We start from the raw sequence: 23,395 nt of genomic DNA, 5'->3' as shown, positions 1-23,395 counted from the left end.
CATTAATCCTCTCTTGAGATGCCTGGTTAGAACTAGTTATCAAGCACTTAGTACTAGCACGGGAGACACTTTCTCGTCTAGTACATCAGACTCCATATTAACAAAAGGTCTGCGTAGTACGTACTCATCAGCATCAACGTGAACAGGCATGTTTAGCAGCGAGCTACATAGCTATTTCGAGTTTCGAGTCATTGTATATCAACAAAGTCTACGAAACAGACTCCCATTGCCTTGCCATTACCATCAAATTCCACACCTTCATCCAGCAACAGCTTCATCTTCTCCACCGAATACTCCCCACCGTTGTTCCATGCGCCCTTATACCCACCTAACGATCCATCCCTGGCAAGTACTCTGTGACATGGCACTGCTGGTGCAAACGGATTGCTTTTCATGGCATTCCCGATTGCGCGAGGTCCTGTGTTGAGGTATTTGGATATCGCAGAGTACGTCGTCCATCGTCCTGGGGGAACACTTATGAGTATTCGATAGATTCGACGGCGGAATGGGGTCAGTGTGGGGTGAGATGAGATGCGGAAGAGGGTTTTATGCAGTTGAAAATCTTTCTCGAGTCGATTTTGCCCGTTTATATGTGTAGACTTCTTTTTGTTCGTGATCTCTGTCGGGTTAAGTGAAGTCGTGGCCGTTGCCACGGAAGCTATCGCCATCGCCATCGCCATCACTCGTTTCTTATCTGCAGAACCCCTCACACAAAAGAACAATGAGCCACCACAAGTACTATTACCAAGGGTGGTCTGTTTGTAGACACAGTTTTTGAAGTTAACAAAGACGCGTCTCGTTTGTGACAGAACAATGCACCCCTTGATCTGATGCTATAGCTTCACAACGCAAATTGTGAACAAATTGTGAAGAAATCGATGAAAATAAGATAGAATCTGTGGTGGCAAGAGGATTGTTTGAGTATGTAACTGGGTATATAGGATGTTGTGATCGTGACTCAAAACGCGTGCCAAAAGTTACACTTCGCTTGCTATGACACGTGATTGGCTGATCCCCGCTCGATAATCGATACTTAATGACTTGCTCGTTCTGTCTTTTCTCAAGAGATGTGAAAGGGTGCGACTAGGATATGTCTTATCGTCTCTATGATTACCTAGGCATCTATGTACTTCAAACCTATCTACACGTCCAGACGATTGATAAGCTTTGGTGGGCTAGCTATAAAAATCCTCGTGGCTTTGATATAATAATATAGTGCGGCTGTCTTGTCAATCAAAATCAGGTGCATATTCGTCAATATCTATTTGACATCTAATTCTATCCTAAGCAGACTGTATTTAACAGGCGCCTTGCTCAAGGGGTCGGGCTCACCTATTTCCATGATATGTCAGGTAAACGAGAACAGGAACATTGGGGGAAATCACATAGGAGAAGGTATCACGCATAGTGTGGAAGATGAAATGGGATCATAAAAGGAACAAGTGGTTGAAAATATCCAGCATCATCAAGACATTCCCCGTCCTCCAATCGTAAATCATCAAGACATCAGTCGTAATATGTATGTCTATGCAATAGAGTCGATATACCGAATTACAATCGTACTCGATGAGATCAGTGATCAAGTGCAGCGTTAGTTCTGCGTTTCTTAGTTCCGCAACGTTTTGGAATGTTCTGATTATGGAAGGTGCGCAAGTGTTCCATGAGATGGTCACGACGTGGGAAACCAATGCTCCCCTTGCGAACGCAATTCTTCACGGGGCAATCCATAGGTCTAGGGGAATGGACGCTGGTCTCATGACGCTTGACATCGGCACCACGAGTGAAGAACCTGCCGCATTTTTGACATTCGAAAGAAGCGGGCGACCTATTCGACACACTGGATTAGCTCATATCTCTCATATCTAGGGGAAGAGAAAACTCACTTTTTCTTCTGCACGAGTTGAACTGGCGGATTGGGAGAGCTTGGAGTAGAGCTTTTGCTGTCCAAGACTGCTGGACATGAGGTAGAAATTGGTGATCCAGGCGACGGCGACTTCGCAGCCAACTGAGATGCGTCCACATTTCTCACAACCTTGTGGTTATATTCCTCACTGTGAATGCTCGTTGAGGACGACGAGGTAGCAGGTGATGCTGAGTAGTAATAAGGGGAGGACGAGTATTCATAAGAGCTTGAGTTGAATTCAGGAGTCATAGTAAACTGAGATGCAGAATGGAAGCTGTGATTTGGGAGAGGAATTGGGATAGGTCGAGTAGCAGGTGCACTAGTTGTCCCAACTGCCATAAAAGCGTTGGTGTCCACTGCATGACCTACAGCAAGCAGAGACTGTGCATCACACCTCATAACTGCATGGGATGAAGTGAGATTTGGCTGAACATGGAAAGGAACTGTGCCACCATTCTCACAATAAAGTGAGTGTGTGCCAGGAGTCATGTTCATGCTTGTGTTTGTATGAAATCTCAAATCCATATTCATGGTCATTCCCATACCCATACCAATACCTGTGTTCATATCCCGGTTCATGATGCCCAAACCTCCATTGCTTTCAGGTAAAGCAAACCCCATGCTCCCTACAGCAGGCGATGGATATTTTGACTGAGAAGAGGGAAGTTCAATGTAGGGTTGATGACTATGAATCTCGTTTGGGGACTCGTAATCGTCAAAGTCAGAGCCGTTTTGCTGCCTCTGGAAAGTCGAATCAGCGCCGATGTTGGAATTAGAATAGTCCATGGCTAGACCAATCTCGAAGGGAAAAGGCTCCTAGAAACAAGGACGGTCAATTCTTTAGATATGTGACCAGAAGCCTTCAATTGTGAAGCCAATTATATTAAAGATCAGAGATTCATACCATATCATAGTATTGCACTATCTCCACAAGGAGAGACATGCAGTGCACAACGAACTAAGCATGCATATAGTGAAGTATCCACAGGGCATCCCAAGCTTCAAAGCAAAACCTGTGCTGAGAGGACAAGATGATTATGCTAGAGCGACTTTGAAGTTCAGATGGCCAGCATGAGCCTTGGACCAGCAGATCTGGACCAGAACGGTAGGAGATGAGTAGCCACAGAGGTTTTCCTTAAGAATTAGAGTAACCAGGTTGATGAGGAGTAATAGTCAGATTCCTTCCAAGATGTGAACAAGAAATGGATTTTTCTCCCCAGAGTTCACTAAAGGTGAAAGGTGTCAGGGCACTGAAAGAGTATCTAGCTCTGATTGGTGGATTGACCACACGTGAATATCTCAGTCTACCATTAATATGTCGCTTTGATGGGCTTTGACTACCTATTGATATAGAGAAAAAGAGAATAGGGAAATTAAAAGCAAACGAACAGGGAGAAAAGCAAATGAAAGTGAGAAGTATCATTGAGCCTAGACAAACAGTGCGGTGGAGAATTGAAGACTCGATCCATTGTCTGGCGCAATAGCGCTGATTGGTCGAATGCAGACAGGCAAGTCAGGCTGCATAGAAGGGCTGTAGAATGACGCTAGAAGTATTTATTACACCACAATACTAGGACGAACCTGAGTAATTACGGTAATGACGGCCATATGGACGTCTGCAATTCTTACAGAGCACATACTTTGTATAGAGCCATGGAGTAAAATGTATATATAGTAATGCTGCAGTGTAATAATTGCGATGAGATACTATTTCGTAGATTGGTTGCCTATCGTGGAACAAAGATAGGATATTCCAGAAGTCGGCCAGCAATTTCTATTGTAGACTTTCTACTCCGCGAGTCAGTACCTGCTCGCAATTAGGATTTCTGTATCACAATAATAGACAGATCTGAACTAGCTTGTCGGCATTATTTTCGCCTAGCAAAGAGATCATCTTGGCCGAAGATTTCATTGGCTCGCCAAGAGTTTGGTGATACGTGGGACATATGGTAAATAGTGTGTGGCGATAGAATCTCCAATGGAACCAGATCTGCATACTATGGATTCTTTGGAGCACTGTGGTGTGTCAACTCACATGCCGGAAAATGAGGTATTCTTATTACTCTGCTGAATGCCTAGACTCCATAGGGATTATGCTATCTTCCGGTGCAATCTACCTAATCTGAAGGCCACTTAGTGCTGTCTAGAAAAAGATGGTCGCATAATCGAAGACGGCCAGATAGTACACGAAAACTAACAAGGTATTTGTCAGTAGAGTTTGGATTAACTACCCAACGATTTATTCAAGTTCCCCCGGAAGATATTGCAGCCATGGCATACAATATATATTCAGCCATGGATCAGTTAATCATGTAACAACCGACGCATTATGGATGATTCAATCACACGAGTCGTACTAATCATCGGGCCGTGCCGAGCGGAGAGTAGTGATCCAGTGAGATCCCCGATCTATATAATCTCATAAAAGATGAATAAGCTCCTGATTCGATTGAATTCCGAAAGTTTGAGAACCGAAACAATTTTGAGGGGAGGACCTGGATTGAATAATATTCTGGCTTCTTTCTTCGGGGTATTTTTAGGGTTACTTCAGACCTCTTGCTGTTTTGACATGCATGGGATCTAGTCTCGTTTCTGATTGATAGCAGGAGAAACGTTGAGAAGAATAGGTTATCCGTCCCTATTGTCGCCATTAGCATATCGAGTCGAGAACCACGCAAATACATATGAATGTTTCACAGGACCTGCATAAGGCGAAGTTCTTGGATGGGCCCAAGCCGACTAAGCATGTAGTAAGTACATAGTTAACAGATAGTGGGACGTATGGTATGTATGGTATGGTATGTAACATAGGTATTTCGGGTCTGTGGGGGAAACACGGCGGAAGTCTCCGTAGCGGAGACGTGCCAATTACCCCGACTCGACGGTTGAGTCTCATTCTGATCGCCTGATGGAAAAGAAATTCCAACCATCTGGGCAGATGCTGATTTCCACGGTCAATAAGATAACGATAATATTGAAGCGGAGTGAGTCTGGGGCCCATCTGTCTGTCACCGACAAAGTCTGAATCGCCCACCAAATCTCCAACAATGGGTTGGTACTATCGCCATGTTCTCTATTTAAACATGCGGATTATGGTGTCGTATTGATGGTACTCCTTCCCTGTATTTACATTCTCAACTTGCATCTCATCCCGCATTCATTGGTTATCATATCATTCCATACTGCGGTGATAGGTTTGGATAGATAATATGGAGGCACATAAAGTCAGTGATACAACAGCCGCGTAATACCAGGAGGGTTAGATTTGGCCCCACGAAGCATCAACACCGCCCCAATCCATAACTAGTGGTTATATATGCCGCAGTAATATTTAGGTTCTTGTGATCACAAGGCTGCCTGGTGATCAATCTGACGTAGTTCAACCACACGGTGTTTTCCAATCAGCTGCTAACTTGTGACTAGATGGTCAAAATTACTGCATTGTTATGCGAGTAAATTAAACACTGACAAAATGCCGCATACATTGTAGAATGAGGCGAGTAGTTTGAATGATCAGGGTTTCATTTGACACCGACCAGCCGCTTGGTGAACTTAAAAATTAGACATACTTGCATCCTGTGAACATAGTCTGATTGGTCGCCTGCATTGTATCACAGTACAGTAATGAGACCCATATCACGGTCGTCCATGATGGCAGATATTCGCCATTCAATTGACTCGATTGACTCACCTGTATTGGTTAACGTACCGATAGCAGCTCGCGTCTGGTTAATCAAAGGCGATACAGGACCGGTGGTACCTAATGAGTAGATCAAATAGCACCTCGCTGCCGGCCCGTGTTATCGAGGTGATATCTGTATTCTCGAGGCTCACAAGCGCGCCCGCTGGAATTTACCTTGGGACTGTAAACATGACGAGACAAGAAATATTACTCTACCTCAGTCGGATCCCACAAGTTCTAGTGCTACTTCAGCGCAAGGAATCCTCATGCCGGCAAGCTTCAAACTCCCTCGAACTCTCTACCAGGTCTGCACGTCTGCGGCACATCGATCCTTTGGACCATGAGTTGTGGATGTCGATGTCAACAGGTGTCATGAGTTTCAAATGGACCGAGGTTGTCGAGGCTTTCCAATCTGTCGCCAAAGTTGCTACCATGCGGAATCGCATTGGCACAACCCTGCCCTAGGTAATTCCGGACTATAAGTGTGACTTCGGTGATATCGACGTATAAATACCTCGAGGCCAGCGTGCTGTCGCTAAAACTATCTCCCAAGCTCCAAGCCGTAGCTGGTAGTTCTGACTAGTAGAGCGGGACTGTTCGCATAGAGCTTCCATTTTCACATATAATAATGGCCTCATGCGTTAGTGTTTCCAGTACTGTCCTCACGCAGATAGACGGTATGCTCCATGACGGCCTACTTCATCGGAGGGCTCAGCCATAAATATCCAACACTTCTGATCGGAGCATTCAGTCGAAAATATTTCCACAAATAATAGTCGCAAATTATGCAAACAATCCAACCATTCATGACGACAGCGCGATCAACATTATCTGGAAGACGGTTGTTACAACTTACGACAGTCTACAGACAAGTTTCCCTTCAAAACAACATCGTTGCTGCGTGGTTCGAAGGGTCTCTGGACGACGCGGACATCCAACTCAACGAGTGAGTACTATGCCTGTGCCATAATGTCCCAAATGTGATAAGTGCGGGAAAACCGGTTATAATGATTTGGTGACAAACACTTAGAGATATATTGTTAGGTTCAGACAATTTACTTGGGCTTGTCATTTGTGTTTGTACTGTTTGCAATACGTATGGAGTTGATTTCTTCAGTGGGTCCCCGATCTGACCCCAAACCGAAAAGAACATTCTCATCTTTCAATTTGTCCGTCAACGGAATGAAAACCATTTTGCAATTTCAATAGTCGCATTGCTACAATCCCCGCAGATTGTCTCTCAGCTTGATCTTCGAATTCAAGCATGAATGAGGATGACCCTGTTGTCGAACTACGAGGCGAACAAGTTGCACTATCTGAGAGCGATCAACCTATTTCGCGGACGCTTCCTGCACAAGATCAGCTGAGACAAAATGATTCCGAGTGGGAAAAGGCTAGACATAGGTGGTTCGAAAATACTAAACAGGAGCGGCTCCTTGTTAGAGAAATTCGAGCAACTCGTGATAAAGATCTCTCCAGGATACTGTACCGAGCATTTCTGGAGGGACGGCGCGGAAAAGGGCAGCGGCTAAAAAGGTAAGATGGAGAGCAATTCGCAGGTGACTACCAATCTTATAACAGACCAATGAGCAATAATCTGACATCCAGTCTGAGCTGCAGGAATTTCGTGACAGCATGGCCGCTTCGACCACAAGATTTGCAGCGAGGAGAATACGGATCGTCCCCGAAAGTATTTCTCATTCGACACGTCAAACCAGAAATGCGAAACAGATCGAAAGGGTATGCATTTATCGATCTATCTGGAGAACAACCAAATGCTTCACCTCATCAGCATGCTGCCGCTGAAAGCTCCGATGATGACGACAGAGTATCAGACACATCTGTTACTAAACCATATGGAATTGCGGGAAGCGATTATGATTCCTATCGGTTTAAACCCGAGCCAGACACCCGGCCAGCCGCTCAGATGGAGGAAGTCCTTTCAGCGCATTTAACGAAAATGAGCAAGGAAAAATTTCGCGAGAGGTTGCGTAACCATCACCTACTTAGCAATGGCTACGAACCTTCATCCGACGATAAATTGATTGCCACTAGATTGCGGCCTCTGGTACGAGATCTGATCGACTACCTGAATAATCTATTAAGCGGTATGCGATACGAAGCAAGTGAACGGAAAAGGAAACGACGAGCTCTCAGCGATTGGGATACAGTGATGCTGGTAGCTTCACAGCGTGGATGGCCAAATGAAGTCATATACCGTACGACGAAACGGTGCGAAACCATTTTTGGGAGCAGTTCTCAGTGCGGACAGACAAGTGTCAAATTTCTCCCGCTCGCGAATACGGAGCGTATACACCAAGGCGGAATCACCAGGGAGTCACTTGGGCATGTTCAAGGTCTATCCACAACCGAGAAATATCCACAACCAGCATCGGGAAACGACAAAGTTAGCAAAAGACGGCATTTTTGTCCGGTAGAAAAGTGTCAACGACATAGAGTTCCATTCGCGCAACTACCGAACTTGGAGGAGCACATGGAGAGGAGCCACTCGGAGAAGTTGACTTGAGCAAATCGCAATCTTGATTCGATCGAACGGAGAACGAGTTAAGAAATCCAGGTTTAGCTCACTTATTTGATCCTCCGGGAGCACGCCAACATCAGCTACGACATTTTAGCGAACTGGGTTGGCAGTAAAGCTTCCACGCCATGACGACGCTCAGCAACGGATTAGACGCCTCGCTGGCTCTGGCACTGTTCCATGAATAACGAGCCCCTTCATCTACGATTACAGGGAAGCCAATCAAGCAGTCGGGTCTTGCTAGCCATGCACGACTCAGATCGCCGCATTTCTCATACCTACTCATACCTACTCATCTCATTACCCCAACTAAAAGCCTTTTCCGCCTAAGAACATCAGTTGTTGTTTCAAGAGAGGGTGGAGTGTCAGACTAGCATCTTAAGGATTGTCGATCGTGTAGTCTCATGGTCTCTCTCCGATGCCTGAACCTGAGTACAGGAGCACTGTTGCAACTATTTCAAGCGCCTCGATAGTATTTGAAAGCAAGATATCATTTCCGATAAGAACTCGCCACTGAACGTGCACGTGGGTTGTGTAAATCCCGCGGCTACGTACTCCAGTCGTGGCCAGCTATCTCAGGCAAATAAGCCACATGACTAGGATTGCTGCTTAGCAAACTCTGGTGGAGCTGGGGTGTCATCCAGAGTGGGGCACTGCTGGGGACAACACGATCACCTGCCTCTTTCGCACATTTCCCGCGTGGCAACCCAAGACAGAAGCCAATCACATCGCAGCGACCGCCAGCCAGATATGGTTCCTCTATCAGCCACCAACCAGAAACAGCAGTACCTCTCTGCCCCACAACTATTCATCCAATAGAATTTCTTGGTGTCAACTAAACACACATCGGACATTGTGGGCCCGCTGATACACAAACTCCTGTTTCCATCCAATCACAGCATCTAATTGTATGTGTCTGCATTCTAAGCTTTTCCTCTCTCGGGTTTCTGTTCCATCCAACCTTCATTCGCGTCTCCGCCCTCGACGTCGTCTGATTTTTCTCCCTCTTATCTTTTGTGCGCTCATGCGACTAGTCAGGCCATATATAACAACTGGTCAGACGCACAATTCCTCGAGGTCATACTTGTGGGTTGTCGGCTCAATCACGTCAGCGTATTCTGCTCAGAGAGGCGCCTCCCATCTTGTGCAAACAGTCGGTCCTTGTCCCACACAATGGAGTACGACGCCGAAAAAGGTCATGGCGTGTCCAACTATGCCGTCGACACTAAGGGCACTTTGAATGTGAGCAGTTCGGATAACGACTCATCTCCGTCTGACATGCGAAACGGCAATGGAATTCTCGCGCAGTTGAGTGCCTTGGAACGACGCATGGACAAGAAGTTTGGCATGGAATCGGAAGCCATTGTTCGCAAGCGCCCCGAGGATAAACGACCAGTGCACTGGAGGGAAGAGTTGTCAATGGCTCTGCTATGGGCAAGTGGGACAATGAATATTTCTTGCTTTGCCACTGGGTTTCTTGGCTGGGAGTTTGGGCTCAGTTTGAAGCAATCTATCGTGATTACTATATTTGCTTCCATCCTGGGAGGTGCCCTGACCGCGTATTGTGCAACCTTTGGAGCCGCGACAGGTCTGCGTCAAATCAGTGTCAGTCGTTACAGTTTTGGATGGTGGCCTAACAAGGTTATTGCCATTCTCAACGGTATCCAACAACTGGGTTGGGCCGCTGTTGCGTGCATTACTGGCGGTCTCGCTTTGACGGCAGTTTCTGATGGCCACGTGTCATTGGTTGTCGGTATCATCATCCTCGCCGTTGTGGCATTGTGCATATCCTGCTTCGGATTGAAGTTTATCTTGGTCTATGAGCGCTATGCGTGGATCATCTTCTTCGTTATCTTCCTCATCATATTCGGCGAGACTGGGAAGTATGCAGACAACACATCTCCGGCTTCTGTTACGGGAGCCAACCTCTCCGCTTCTGTCTTAAGTCTGCTGGCGATTGTCTACGGTTCGAGTGCTTCTTGGTCCACAATGGCCAGCGACTACTATGTGCACTACCCAGTACGCGTCAGCCGTCTCAAGGTGTTCCTCATGACTACTTTCGGTATTGGCATCCCGACGTCGATTGGTATGGTTGCAGGATGTGTTGTCGCCTCTGCCTTGAATAACCGACCGGACTGGAAAGATTCTTATGACCTAGGAATCGGATATCTCGTTCAGGACATGCTCTATCCACGTGGCTTTGCCAAGTTTCTGCTCACCGTTCTCGTCTTATCCGGTATCAATGTCAATGTTATCAGTCTCTACAGTGCCGGGATATCTTTCCAACAAGTTTCAAGGCCTTTCGCAGCGGTCCCGCGGTTTGTCTGGACATTGTTATGTTTTGCAGCCATTCTCGGTCTTGCACTTGGCGGTCGTCAAGAATTGAACACATATCTGCAAGATTTTCTCAGTCTTCTCGGCTATTGGTGCACAAGTTATACCATTATTCTGCTTGAGGAACACGTCTTGTTCCGCAGAGGCGATTTTGAGAATTATGATCTCGAAGCATGGAATGACCCATCTGGACTTCCTCATGGCATCGGTGCAGCCATTGCATTCCTTCTCGGTGTGGTGGCCTGGTGCATGGGTATGGACGAAACATGGTTTGTCGGGCCTCTAGCGAAGCTTATCGGTGATGCTGGCGGTGACGTTGCCAACGAATTCACCTTTGTGGTGACGGCTGTAGTATATCTTCCGGCTCGTTATCTCGAGCTCAAGTATTTTGGCCGTTGATTTGCCTCTGGGGATTCAGGACAGTGATCACCGCTCGTCTGTCGGTGCTTTAAGACTAATTTTTTTGGTAACGAATTTGCTAGTTATCAATACTGATTTCGACTATCAAAGACAGCGTAGGGGTATCCTTAAAACCTTGAGGCAATCTTCAGACTCGTTTCGTATGCGTGAACGGAAAGTATGGTCATATTTCAAGAGCCTTCCCTTCCCATAACCTTAAATGGCCGCCATGCCTTCACATACATTTATCGTACTTTTTCTCGCATCAAAAAGGTATCCGACTCGGCTACGGCCTTTGAAAGCTAAGAACCTCTCAGCCATATACCCAACCGATCACAACAATTCGAATGCGTGACATTGCAGTCCTCATAATTCTGCGTATCTTGAAAATTACTTCATATTCTCTTCCCGCTAACACTAGCAGAGTCAAGTCGTGGTACGATGCAACGGAGCACGAAATGTTTTAGTTATACATATGCTTGCTGTAAATGCTATATTGATACATGCTAATGTTTCTGTCATAAGTTAACCACGACGCGTGCAAGTTACATGATACACAGCTTCTCAACGCTTTGTAAATCAGGCAATCAACATCGAAGATAAGCTTCTCTCTGGTCCGCGTTCCTATTGGCCACGTTCCTATTGGCCACGTTCCTCCATCTGTTCTGTAGATCTCTCTGTATCCAGCTAGTCGATCGGCCAACCTTCCAAGATTTCGACTCAGAGTCTAAAAAGACGTCCCCTTTACACTAGATAAGCTCCGGTGTACGGAGTATTCCGGGGTACATTGTACAATCTTACATGAACTGGTTATCCTTACCCAAATCTTTCCTCGAAATAGTCTTCGGTCGATGTTCAGTTGTACCGCTGTTAAGTACCAATATTGGCTCCTACGTATGTACGAGAATTAAACTCACTCCTCGGTCTCTTCTTACCAACCGAGTTCCCTATTGCGTACTCCGTACAAAAAACGCAAATTAATAATATCCCAGAAACCGACCCGCTTATTACCACCCCATGATACTACATCATTTATCAGTAGGATGACCCAATATTGTAGTTCGACAAACGGGATATTAGACGTGATCAGCCGTAGTACCACTATACTAAATTGATACTAGCCTTGAGAAATACCTTCCATTGTCCTTATCTGGTCTCTACCTCGCCGGCTATGTAACCACTGTACGTACTTATGCATGCGACGCCTTTCGCTTTGTTTCAGCTTACCCGCCGATTTTTGAGCGTACAGAAACTCTTTGTGATGATCTGCCGCTTTAGCCTCATCCTAAGCAAGATTCCGAGCCATTCTTCGAATGATATTTCACTTTTAACTTTTTTATATACGTAGTGCTCACCGCTTGTATAGAGCACTAGCAGCGAGCTAGCTCTAGGCACTATCTGTATCTAGTAGGTGCTTTACATGCAATGGCATAATCGCACTTTTTCCTACGGAACTTGGCTACTATGGGTCTAGTTGTATGCATAATATGGAGTATTAGGCGCATTGTGCAGTACTATCAAAGCCATTTTGTACATATAGCCTAGTCCAGCAGTTGATTTTTTTTATTTCTTGTGTAATATAAATAGCCTGGATTTCTTCACCATGCATGATGTGAAGTTATAGTCGACACTTACAGCACCTCGGCTCTTGCTGTTCTTTGATTGTCACTGTGTAGCATATGCTGCTGCGTCTGCCAAGCGTCAAGATGCGATCGATCATTCTATTTATCGCCATATGTGCTTCGTGGATATCACTCACCGTAGCTGTGCGACCTAATATCCCGAGGCCTCCAGCTTCTGCAGCGCCAGCAGCCTTCGAATACTCGACCGGATGGTTTGACCAGCTCTTAGACCATGATAAACCAGAGCTGGGTACATTTAGACAACGTTACTTCTACAGTACACAGTACTGGAAAGGATCTGGATCTCCCGTGAGTAAGTTTTAAGGATACGATCCGCCAAAATCATTAACCATTCGAGATGTTAGGTTATCTTGTTCCAGCCAGGAGAGCAAACGGCCGATGGGTTTCAAGGATATCTGACCAACGTCACAATCAGTGGTGTATATGCACAGGAATTCGGCGGAGCAGGAATCATTCTTGAGCGTGAGTCAGCAGATTGGATATTTCACCCCTCGATCTCTCGTTCTTATCCGAGTTAACCTCCATTAGACCGCTACTGGGGCGAATCCTCTCCGGTTAACACATTGACGCCCAAGACTATGCAGCATCTCACGTTTAAGAACGCACTTGCCGATGCGGTCCACTTTGCGAAGAATGTGAAGCTTCCATTTGATAACTCTACCCGGAGTAGCCCAAAAAATGCTGTATGTAATATCTCTTCCTATTATTACCGCCTTGGATTATTCGGTTGTTGACATATGAGATAAGCCATGGATCCTCGTTGGCGGCTCATACAGTGGAGCACAAGCTGGCTGGACTGCAGCAACCCTACCTGGGACCTTTTGGGCCTATCACGCATCCAGTGCGCCTGTAGAAGCAATATGGAATTATGTGAGTACTCGTGACATGTATTGAAAACTATCAAGCTCATGAATAACTGTTATGCAGTGGCAATACTTTGTCCCTATACAACAACGGCTACCAAAGAATTGTAGCACTGATCTAGTCAATGTCATCGATCACATAGATTCCATCCTAACCGGATCAAATGAAAGCGCCAAAGATGATTTGAAGAGAAAATTCATGTTGGGGGATCTTAGAGACGATGATTTTGCTGCGTACGTTCCAGAATTTCACTTGATTAGCCAGGACAATCTGCGCTCCCCACCCCCGGCTCCCCCCTCTCTCTTATCTTTGCTTCGAAGGAGTCACTAAACAGTGCTAATATCCTAAAATAGAGCGATTGTGGGTGGCCCTTACCTTGGCCAGACAACGAGTTGGGGTCCATCTGGAGTTATTTATGAGTTCTGTGACTATATCGAGGTATTAATCTCAGCCAAGCATATCAACAGTTATGATTAGCAATCTGATATAATTTAAGAACGTCCACGCCACTCCGCCAGCCAATGTTAGTTCCTCCGGAGTTGGCGTCACCAAAGCTTTGGAAGGTTACGCCCAGTGGTGGACTACTACCTTCTTCCCCGGAAGTAAGTGGTAATCTATAGCACTATCGTGTTCTTCGTGTTGACCCAATTCCCGCCTATAGCTTGCGCCTCTTACGGTTACTGGACAGACCAATATGAAACAGCTTGCTATGATACCTATAACAGCTCAAACCCACTCTACGCGGATAGGTCAATCAATAATGTGGCGGATCGACAGTGGATATGGTTTTGCTGCAATGAGCCATTTGGTGCTTGGCAGGAGTAAGTAAATAGTCAAGAGTTTGATAAGATAGTCCAGGATAGTTGTGGCTGACAGTTTGGTATCTTAGTGGCGCTCCTGATGGAGTCCCGTCCATTGTCTCGCGCCTCGTAACGGCGGACTACTACTTGCGAACTTGTGGAACGTACTTCCAGCCGGATGATGGGTACACATATGCCAGCGCTGATGGCAAACGGCCCGACTTTCTGAATTCCTGGACACAAGGTTGGACTGGAACAACTGAGCGTGTGATATGGGCCCAGGGGTAAATCTCTACAATTGTTTTATATGCCACTTCACTAACCGATTAAAACTCATGTGATATAGTCAATATGATCCTTGGCGCGAGGAGACCATATCATCAGACTTTCGTCCCGGTGGTCCGGCAATTTCCAGCCAGGTTAATCCCATTTATATTATGCCTGAGGCCAGCCATTGCTATGATTTGCTATGGAGGAATGGCGAGGGGAACTCCGGCGTCCGCGACGTTCAAAAAAAGGAAGTGGAGCAAATGAAGGCCTGGATCGACGAGTGGGATGTGTCTATCCACAAGCACGTACGTAACACCTAGGTAGACAGGTTGATCTTATAACTGGCTTCCTTCTGTAAAACGATGTCAGCGCGACCTATTGTCGCCCACGCCGTCTGTTGCGCTTCCGAGCTTGGATACATCTAGCTATAAGATCAATAGTCAATTGAGGTTATATCGAGGGCTACTTACATACTTCTCTATGCTCGTGACACGACTCATCGTTGGGAATTCTGCATCCCTTCCTTTTGTGTAATTCTGGCTGATTAAGAGACATGAGGAGTAAGCAGACAGTCCTGGCTTGTTTACTTTTTTTTAGCGCGGCTCATCTAAAATTTCTTAACTATCAAGACGGAAATGGACAGAGCGACGGCCAAATGATAACGGGTTGACAGCGAGGTACACCACCCATTAATGTCTAAAGTCTGCTGCTATGTGCAAGTACCTTTTCCAGTTTTCTACTTGGACTGTCCATTTCGGATCTTCGCGCGTTTCAATGCTCTTACTTCGTACTGGAAGCTCAAATCACATTTCTCACGCACAGCGTTGTACTTGTCAAGGATGCGATTGATCGAATCATCTCTCGAAACTTTATCGGTCTGTCAACCACGGCGTCGTAGATAAATGCTCTTACTGTGGCGTGATGGCTGCTTGGAATGGTATTCTACTGCCTCTCTTCCTGCATTCTGAATGATGAAAAGTTGATTTCTTGAGTGAGGTCATTGGTGAGGTGATAAGCTTAGGGGGTCTATGATGCTTCAAGCCTATGGAGGCTCCAAACTGGAACCGTACCGTATCTGTGTCCAGTGGTAGATGCATATGAATGCATAGTACACCATCTTAAAGGATTTCTGGTCACATCACATGTGTCTCATAGCAAGGCTTGAATTGTGATTCGTATCTGCAGACGTCTACCTTAGGATGAACCGCGTAGAAAAGATCTTTAATAATGCCTTAAGAATTAGATATCATTGATTTACGGATATCACCTGCACCATTATGACGGAAAAGTATAAGCGTCCGGCTATGCCCAAGCTACCTGGGTTCATAAAGCAATCCTATTCATCCGTACATATGTCAACTGGTAGCCCTGATATATATATATAGTCACTCAAAGGAGGCAGTCTTAGTAGGACGAAATAAGGTAGGCTAGACCTTAATAATTAGCATTTAAATGCTTGCTTCATCAAAACATGTATCTATGTGACCGATTCTTCGATATGAGGGAGTTTGATATTGGACGTGGTTGAACTGGAATAACTCGAAATTCTCATAAGTTAGTGGGCGCTAATGGTAAACTGTAGTCGTTGAGCTAATGCATAGACTATGCTTTGATATACGGGTGTCGAAGCATGTTGTTTCAACACAGAACTTAGTGACCTCCGTATCGGGCTTGCGGGTTGTCGACAGCTCGTCTTTTCCATTTATTCCACCGTCTCATATCCAGGCTACTATTTGTGAGTTTTCAGCCCTCTTCTCTTTCTGACTGTAATTTTTTCCCCCACAATCACTACTGATCAAACTGATCTGTTATAGATGCGCTTGCGGAAAAAAATAGTCGCCAAGATCATCGAATCTTGGCAAAGACCTTAGACAACCACCCTTTATTAATATCTAGGTCAATGGTAACTTATAGCCTGGCAGTTTTCAAGGAGATCAAGATTTTTAGTAATCGTATAGTCGAATCTGTCCATATCTATAATGAAGTGTACATGTAAGAGTTATTAATAAACATCGGTACAAGAAGACAGTCTTTTTTACTCGAACATGTGACGGCTTAGCAACTACTAAATCGTGATGGCGTCCCTTAACTACCGCTACCGTCCCTCACCGCCTGATACCAAATCCCACCTGATACCAAATTTTGTTAAAACACCAAAAATCGCGTACATTTCAAAGCACGATAAATCAATCAATATGGAAAAATATGAGGTCGCACTTGAAGCTTTACGTTCCTTAGATCCAGGAGAAAAGCCCAATATTTCTTTATTTGCGAGAACCTACGGTGTTGATGCCTCAAATCTCAGAAGACGTTTTCTTAGACTTACGGGCCCAAAACAAGTACAATATGACAATCAACGCGTATTGAGCCATGGGCAATCTCAAGCACTTATAAAATACATAAATCAGTTTACCGAAAAAGGTCTTCCACCTACGAATCGAATGCTAGCCAATCTTGCAGAGGATATATGTGGTAAAAAGCCTGGGAAGAACTGGGCTACCCGCTGGTTAAAGTCTCATTCTGATCAGCTTATTTCTTGCTATTCAGCTAGCCTTGATATGGATAGGAAAAATGCAGATAAAGCATGGAAATATGCGTTAAATTTTGAGCTTCTTGGTCGGAAAATTATGCAATATAACCTTGCTTCGGAGCAAATCTATAACATGGATGAAAAAGGCTTCATGCTTGGGATGATGATAAAAGAGAAACGAATCTTTTCTCGCTATAAATACGAGCTTGGAGGCTTCAAGCAGTTTCTCCAGGATGGAAATCGAGAATGGATAACAACAATTGCTTGTATTTGTGCTGGTGGAAAAGCTATCTCGCCTAGCTTAATCTATTCAGCAAAATCAGGTAATATCCAAGATTCATGGCTTCAAGATTTCAATCCTAAGACTCAAAGATGTTTTTTGCAGCTTCAGAGTCAGGATGGACTAATAATGACATTGGTTATCATTGGCTTGTTAATGTTTTTGATAAAGAGACAAAACCTCAAGCAAGCAGGGGATGGCGCCTTCTAATTCTTGACGGCCATAGCTCTCATGTCAATATGAAGTTTATTGAATATTGTGATAAGAACAGGATATTATTGACAATATTCCCAGCTTATGCAACTCATACTTTACAGCCTCTTGACGTTGCTTTATTTTCGCCTCTTTCTCAGGCCTATTCAAACGAATTAAATAGCTTTTTAGCTGAATGTCAAGGATTAACACGGCTTACCAAACGTGACTTTTTTTCAACTTTTTTGGGCAGCTTGGGAAGCATCTTTTACAATCGGAAATATCAGATCTGCCTTCAAAAATACTGGTTTATATCCTTTCAATCCTAAGTGCGTTATATAGCGTTTTACCAAAGAACCTCCACCGCGGCCTTCGTCGAGTGGATCTACATATCCATCCTGAAGATTGGAAACGCCTTTCGAAGATTGTGAAGGATGCTGTTAATGATATTCATGAAAAAAAGGTACAAAAGCTAAATAATGAGATGTTCCGTATTCAAGCTGAGAATGCCTTGCTTAAAGCATAAGTTGAAGGCTTACAAAAGACTATTATCAATCTCAAGAAGCGCCAGAAAAAGCAGAAACCATTATTATTGGGTCTACCTTCATAACAAGATGGTGGTGCTCTTTTTCTTAGCCCTTCCAAGGTTCAACAAGCTCGAGATCTTCAACAGCAAAGAGACGAGAATGCCGTGCAAGGACAAGCTCGTAAAGATGATAGAAAGCTTCAACAAAAGCTTGCAAAGGAATCCCAAGAGCTGGAAAAGATTGAAAAGGCTCAGATTCGACGAAAATAGCGAGAACAGCGCCAATAAGAGGCTGCCAAAAAGGAACGTCAAAAGGAGGAGCAAAAACTAGCCAAATTAGCTGGTTTACAGCTTCAAAAAATGCTCTCGTTACTCCTAAGCCCCGCACAAATCGAACGAACCCAAATTTAAAGCAACCCAAGCCAAAAAGCAGTAACAAGGTCGAGGAAGAAGTTATTGAGGAAGTTATTGCTACGAATCGTAGGGGGCGGCAGATTCGGCTTCCCTCTCGCTATCGCTAGATAAAATTTACTGTTGGTTTAACTACGATCCGTATCACGAAGCATAGACGGTAGTAAGGCGCGAACACGAAGCGGCCTAATGAGCCTGACAATATGAAGATATCTTGATTCCTAATATTGTGACTTATCCCCAAGAACGAGTGTGTGTGTGTGTGTGTGTGTGTGTGTGTGTATTTAACGGCCGTGTTTCGTGACTCGCACGCTTCCCACCGATCCCCACTGGGACATAGGCCGCCGAGGGGTAAGCCTCGGGTTTCAGGTCCTATCAGATTTATGTACAAATAAGAGACTCTTTGGCGCGTTTCCGTAGCTGCCGTGGTCTTACAGGGAGGTCCACTTGGAGTGGGTTTTGGGTATTTGCCAGCTGCAATGGTCCGCCTACACTCCATGACCTATTACTCCACCACTATCATAACTGAACAGTAAGTTTTGCAGAGAGGGAAAGAAAGAAGAGAAGAGAAAGAAAGAAGGAAAAGAGAAAGAAAGAAGGAGAAGAGATATATAAAGGAAGAGGAGGGCTGTCTTAGCTAGGTGCTAAGGAGAGGTTGGCGAGGACAGATATCCTCAAAGAAGTGGGTCTCTGCTAGCCATGTGGCTAGCTTTTGTGCTCCTTTAGCAGTGCCTAAGAGAAAAGAGATGACCTCAGAAGGGGGCCCAGGAGGCTGAGGGGCTCGTCTCTTAGCTATATGGCAGAAGAAGAAGTGCAGAGGTGCTTTTCATGCTCCGCATCTGCAGAGAAGGTAAGTATCATCATGGTTAAAACGTTCATGGTAGTCTGCAAAGTCTCCATGACCAGCACGGGCTGCAATAATATGGCTGAGGTCAAGTCGGTTGAGTTGAAGCTCCCCAGGGCGCTTAGGGGAAGTAGTTATTTCTAGATCTTGATAACTCTGTGGTGCCACCTTCTGCCATTGTGACTGAGCAGCGGATAGGGATTGAGTCTTGGCGTATCTCTTTAGCGAGGTGTATGAGGACTTGTGTGGAGCAGGAGGGATAGAGGCAGCTTCCTCTTTGGCAGCGAGATCAGCCGCTTCGTTCTCAGGGATTTTGGCGTGTCCAGGGACCCATCGGATTTAAATAGATCCACCTTTGGTGTGAGGAAGCCTTTTGCGGAGTGGCCAGGCGGCTGCAAGGGTGCGGAAGGATTCAAAGATTTCTTGGGAAGATCCTGTAGAGGGAGATAGAAGGCGTGTGGTAACTTCCAGGTTGTCAAGACAGATCCATAGGTTGGTAGCAAATTGAGCTGTTGGGTATGCTATTGCTGCTTGAGCATCAGCTAGAGCAGCTTCTGCTTCAGCATCGAAGACTTCTTTCCCATGTCCGTATGAGAGCGAGGAGCGGAGGAACTGATGGTGTGCTTGAAATCCAATATAGCCACCCCCTGCACGTCCATCTACTAGCCTAGATCCATCTAAAAAGATTACAATATCCGAGCTAGGGATGGTGCGTTGGAAAGCCGTGAAATCAGCCGCTGCCTGTTCCTTAGTGCGTCCCATGGGAGCTCCTATTCGAGCTTAGGTATTCTTGCGAGACTCGCGAGGGTGCCAGGGAGCGTATTGGAGGGGGTTTATCTATTCGGAGTTGGGGAGGGCCAGTATATGGCGGGCAAATCGGCTGGTTTGTCGGCCATTACTAGCAATCTGTTCTGCGCGTCTTAGAAGTGGGTGATAAGGATTAAGACGCCATAGGCGGACAGTTGCAAGGAGGGCTATTCGATCTAGTTCAATTTCTGGTGGAGAGAGTCCAGACTCTCAATAAAGGACAGGAATTGGGGTTATGCAGGAGACTGGAAGGACTGCTCTTGCGCCTGTTAGTATTACTTTAGTTAGTTTCTTAAGATGTTCTCCAACTCGGTTTGAAGTCTGGGAAGGCCCAGGGCGAGTACGTCCTGGCCACCAGGTTTCAGCGCCATAGTATGCTTTGTAGAGTACATAGGCTGATACTACCTGCTATAGTAAATGAGGTTTGACTCCTCGGATAGTATTCCCTAGAGAGCGAAGGGCATTAGCCACAGTGAGGCCTTTAGATGCTGTTTCACCAACATGCCATTTAAACGTTAGCTTTTTGTCAAAGAGGATTCCTAGCCAACGTAGATATAGCCGTTTAGTATTTTCTGATATTGTAATAGATCCAGCTTTCACTGAGGGTGTGTAGGTTGGGTCCTGGTCTACTTTATGTCGGGAGAAGTGAAGAAGCTTGTATTTATCTGGCGCAAATGTGATGCCCTCTGCAGCTCCCTAGTTAAGAGCTTCTTGAAGCGAGTCTGATAAGGCTTCGCAGTTGGTAGCAAGGGATGGAGAGATCGCTAGGTTAGCTGCATCGTCCGCGTAACCAAATCTGTACCTTGGGTTTCCTAGACGGAATAGCGGCGCTATGTAGAGCATGAAAAGGATGCCAGATACTGGGGATCCTTGTGGAAGACCGCAGGCAATCTCTGTTGAGGGGCTGATCTCTCCATTGAGTCGGATCTGGACTGATCGTCCAGTGGCGAAGGAGGCAATCCAGAGAACGAGATTCGTAGGCCAGCCCTGCTCACGTAATCTGCGGATCAGTCTGCCTGGAAGCATGGCATCAAAAGCGCCCTTGACATCTAGGGTGAGGAGTGAGGCGGTCATGCCTTGATTTAGCGCTTGTTCGACATCATATGTTAGGCATGTGGTCAGGTCAGTTGCGGATCTTAGTGGGAGAGCCCCAAACTGTTGCCTTGCTAATACTTTGTGGTGTATAGAGGTCCATGCCATATTCCGTGCCACCAAGCGCTCGAGTCCTTTGCCCAGGACTGAGAGGAGGGCGATTGGTCTGTATGATCTAGGTGAGGACCAATCAGTCTTCTTTGGTTTCTGGATAATTGCTAAAATTGCATGTCGAAAGCATTTTAGGTGATAACCAATCTTTAGGCACCCTTGGTATAGCATTAGTACCTTATCCTTAATCAAAGGCCATGCCACTTTAAGTATGCAGGTTGGGATTTCATCTGCGCCAGGGGCTGTGTTTCCTGCCTGAAGTACTGACTCCTCCACCTGTATCATTGATATGTCTGGGAAGTAGAGACTAGTGGTAGGGACTGCTGGGGAGTCCAACGGTATGTCTCCTGCCTCAGCCGAGTTTTGGAGAAGATTGCGGACTAGGTTTCTCGTGTATAGCAACTGCTGGGAAGCTGTTAGGTTTCAGTGGATCCTTTAGTGGAGGGCTTTGGAAGGTGCCTGTGGACTTATGCCATTTACTTATATTGAAGACATCCTTCATTTGTGTTGCCATAGAGAGCTTCTCTCGCCAAAATTGTCGTTGAGACCATCTAGTTATCCTGCGGAAGTCTGTCTTTGAGCAGAGGCCTGAGCGGTAGTTGTGTAAAGCTTTCTTGCAGTCTTCATTCCACCAAGGTTGTCCTATGCCTTGTGTCAGGGTTCTCTTAGCAGAGCCTCTATATGCTCCTTGGATTGCAGATGTCAGTTTTTCGGCAAGGGCATCAAGGTCTTCTTCTGTCGTGGTTGAGCTCTCGATACTAGCAAGATTAGAGGCGAGGAGTGAGAGGAAGCAGGTGTGGTCTAGCGTGTTAAATCTCAGTTTCTGAGCTGTTTCCAGATATCTCTGATCCCATGGTACAGTGGTGATTAGTGGTTGATGATCTGAGGTTGCATCTAGGTGGCTCGCTATGCTAGTTTTAGCTCCCGCGAGTGCCAGAGGGCTTGAGGCAAAACTGAGGTCTAACACGTTACCCCTTTCATGTGTGGGACAGTCTATGTCAGAGATGAGTACTAGACCCTGGAGGTCCAGCCAGTTAATAAACGGCTCTGCAGAAGGTGTGGGGCTGCGATGTAGCGAGGGCTGCCATCTGTTGTGTAGTAGGTTGAGATCGCCTGCGAGTATCGTTGCTTGAGGGAAATATGCCTCTGGCAGGGTTGTGAGAGCTTTCGCGGCTTCGCCTGCTCTGATGGAGCCTGCTGGGGCGTTATAGACGTTGACTATTAGAGCAGAATTTCCTGTGGGCGAGAAAATCTGAAGAAGCAGGAGATCCGAGGCTTCTTTAGTGTCAGTTGTAAAGGGGCGAAGCTGGGAGATCCGAATGCCTTTCTTCTTTCAGACATAGGTGAGGACTCGTGGTCGACCGCTTACTGCCCAACTGTCAGTTGGGGAGAAGCATTCATATGATGGGTGTTTTTTTATGATCTGTCGGCTAAGATCTTTAAATGTATATGGTTCTTGGATTAGGATAATATCAATGTCGCTAATGTATGCCAATGTGAGAGCTATTTCATGTGCATCTGGCGCGTGCCCTACATTTAACTATAGGATTTTGAGAGGCGCCTTTTGAGTTGGATAGTGATAGATCATAGCTCCTGTTCAAGAAGAGAGGCGAACCAGTTTTATGGTTGAGAGGTTGTAAAGCGGACTGCACGAGCTGTAATTGGAGGATCTTCAGTTGGGGCGCGAGGTGGGGGGGTTACTGAGCGGAAAGGAGAGATAATCTCATGGGTTGGAGGCTGAGATGGCATCTCGTCTAATGCCATAGGTGTTTCTTGTGTGCCTATGGAGAGCTGAGAGCTACATCCTCCTTCAGTTCGAGCTTTTGCGAGGTTTATAGCGCAGGATTTGCGGATCTCTGCTTGTTGAGCTTTAGTATGTTTAGTATTGCCTCTAGAGCGCAGGAGGCACTCTGGGAAGTCAGCTGGATGTGGTCTATGACAGTGTATGCATCTAGGAGGGCACTGATGAGGCTCCAGGGCTGTGCAGCGGTTGACATGGCCCTCTTCAGTATGCTCTGAGGAGCCGCATAGCCGGCATCGAGAGGGGCGTGCACAGGATCGTGCATTATGCCATTTCCAGCATCATGTGCATTAAATAACTGTTGTTTTCTTAGAGAGGTGACGAGCATTGGTGATAGTGCCAAAAAGACGTAGCTAGATAGGTAGTG

General features: G+C 45.8%; 8 protein-coding genes across 8 annotated transcripts, besides 6 other annotated features; 4 read left to right on the top strand and 4 right to left on the bottom strand.

Annotated features, from left to right (window-relative positions):
• Positions 1 to 1,410: 1,410 nt before the first annotated feature.
• TSTA_040640 (C2H2 finger domain protein, putative) lies at positions 1,411 to 2,689 on the bottom strand (the record flags this gene model as incomplete). Its single annotated transcript, XM_002484492.1, has 2 exons — positions 1,411 to 1,825; positions 1,884 to 2,689. 2 exons carry the CDS (start codon positions 2,687 to 2,689, stop codon positions 1,573 to 1,575), a joined length of 1,059 nt encoding a protein of 352 aa, XP_002484537.1. The 3' UTR covers positions 1,411 to 1,572.
• Positions 2,690 to 6,754: 4,065 nt separating this feature from the next.
• On the top strand, positions 6,755 to 8,602 carry TSTA_040630 (uncharacterized protein). Its single transcript, XM_002484491.1, has 2 exons — positions 6,755 to 7,121; positions 7,206 to 8,602. The coding sequence occupies exons 1-2, from the start codon at positions 6,850 to 6,852 to the stop codon at positions 8,110 to 8,112; spliced, it is 1,179 nt and encodes a 392-aa protein (XP_002484536.1). The 5' UTR covers positions 6,755 to 6,849; the 3' UTR covers positions 8,113 to 8,602.
• A 547-nt stretch (positions 8,603 to 9,149) lies between these two features.
• Positions 9,150 to 11,095, top strand: TSTA_040620 (nucleoside transporter, putative). Its single transcript, XM_002484490.1, has one exon. The coding sequence runs from the start codon at positions 9,298 to 9,300 to the stop codon at positions 10,855 to 10,857; it is 1,560 nt and encodes a 519-aa protein (XP_002484535.1). The 5' UTR covers positions 9,150 to 9,297; the 3' UTR covers positions 10,858 to 11,095.
• A 1,365-nt stretch (positions 11,096 to 12,460) lies between these two features.
• On the top strand, positions 12,461 to 14,941 carry TSTA_040610 (serine peptidase, putative). Its single transcript, XM_002484489.1, has 10 exons — positions 12,461 to 12,788; positions 12,845 to 12,962; positions 13,029 to 13,183; positions 13,248 to 13,370; positions 13,428 to 13,597; positions 13,718 to 13,802; positions 13,861 to 13,966; positions 14,026 to 14,185; positions 14,254 to 14,448; positions 14,511 to 14,941. The coding sequence occupies exons 1-10, from the start codon at positions 12,537 to 12,539 to the stop codon at positions 14,752 to 14,754; spliced, it is 1,608 nt and encodes a 535-aa protein (XP_002484534.1). The 5' UTR covers positions 12,461 to 12,536; the 3' UTR covers positions 14,755 to 14,941.
• Positions 14,942 to 16,629: 1,688 nt separating this feature from the next.
• TSTA_040600 (uncharacterized protein) lies at positions 16,630 to 17,454 on the top strand (the record flags this gene model as incomplete). Its single annotated transcript, XM_002484488.1, has 2 exons — positions 16,630 to 16,940; positions 17,001 to 17,454. The coding sequence occupies 2 exons, from the start codon at positions 16,630 to 16,632 to the stop codon at positions 17,452 to 17,454; spliced, it is 765 nt and encodes a 254-aa protein (XP_002484533.1).
• Positions 16,705 to 17,310: a mobile genetic element.
• Positions 17,295 to 17,666: a mobile genetic element.
• A 957-nt stretch (positions 17,667 to 18,623) lies between these two features.
• Positions 18,624 to 18,655: a microsatellite.
• Positions 18,656 to 18,918: 263 nt separating this feature from the next.
• Positions 18,919 to 18,974: a microsatellite.
• Positions 18,975 to 19,169: 195 nt separating this feature from the next.
• Positions 19,170 to 21,476: a mobile genetic element.
• Positions 19,200 to 19,979, bottom strand: TSTA_040590 (uncharacterized protein; the record flags this gene model as incomplete). The annotated part of the gene is made up of 2 exons (XM_002484487.1): positions 19,200 to 19,513; positions 19,571 to 19,979. The coding sequence occupies 2 exons, from the start codon at positions 19,977 to 19,979 to the stop codon at positions 19,200 to 19,202; spliced, it is 723 nt and encodes a 240-aa protein (XP_002484532.1).
• On the bottom strand, positions 20,433 to 21,098 carry TSTA_040580 (uncharacterized protein; the record flags this gene model as incomplete). The annotated part of the gene is made up of 2 exons (XM_002484486.1): positions 20,433 to 20,720; positions 20,886 to 21,098. The coding sequence occupies 2 exons, from the start codon at positions 21,096 to 21,098 to the stop codon at positions 20,433 to 20,435; spliced, it is 501 nt and encodes a 166-aa protein (XP_002484531.1).
• Positions 21,477 to 21,654: 178 nt separating the features above from the next.
• Positions 21,655 to 22,698: a mobile genetic element.
• Positions 22,699 to 22,847: 149 nt separating this feature from the next.
• On the bottom strand, positions 22,848 to 23,293 carry TSTA_040570 (uncharacterized protein; the record flags this gene model as incomplete). Its single annotated transcript, XM_002484485.1, has 2 exons — positions 22,848 to 23,095; positions 23,137 to 23,293. 2 exons carry the CDS (start codon positions 23,291 to 23,293, stop codon positions 22,848 to 22,850), a joined length of 405 nt encoding a protein of 134 aa, XP_002484530.1.
• Positions 23,294 to 23,395: the final 102 nt, after the last annotated feature.

This window comes from Talaromyces stipitatus, genomic scaffold (assembly GCF_000003125.1).
Source record: "Talaromyces stipitatus ATCC 10500 scf_1105507295515 genomic scaffold, whole genome shotgun sequence".
NCBI lineage: Eukaryota > Fungi > Ascomycota > Eurotiomycetes > Eurotiales > Trichocomaceae > Talaromyces > Talaromyces stipitatus.
Note: the sequence above shows the minus strand (reverse complement) of the source record. Positions and strands in the feature narration are given on the sequence as shown.

Bases quoted from the DNA above. Each gene is read 5' to 3' on its own strand.
- TSTA_040630 (XM_002484491.1), top strand. From the start codon at position 6,850: ATGAATGAGGATGACCCTGTTGTCGAACTACGAGGCGAACAAGTTGCA. The intron at 7,122-7,205 runs GTAAGATGGAGA...TCTGAGCTGCAG, and splicing joins AAAGGGCAGCGGCTAAAAAG to GAATTTCGTGACAGCATGGC.
- TSTA_040620 (XM_002484490.1), top strand. From the start codon at position 9,298: ATGGAGTACGACGCCGAAAAAGGTCATGGCGTGTCCAACTATGCCGTC.
- TSTA_040610 (XM_002484489.1), top strand. From the start codon at position 12,537: ATGCTGCTGCGTCTGCCAAGCGTCAAGATGCGATCGATCATTCTATTT. The intron at 13,371-13,427 runs GTGAGTACTCGT...ACTGTTATGCAG, and splicing joins TAGAAGCAATATGGAATTAT to TGGCAATACTTTGTCCCTAT. The intron at 13,803-13,860 runs GTATTAATCTCA...ATATAATTTAAG, and splicing joins AGTTCTGTGACTATATCGAG to AACGTCCACGCCACTCCGCC.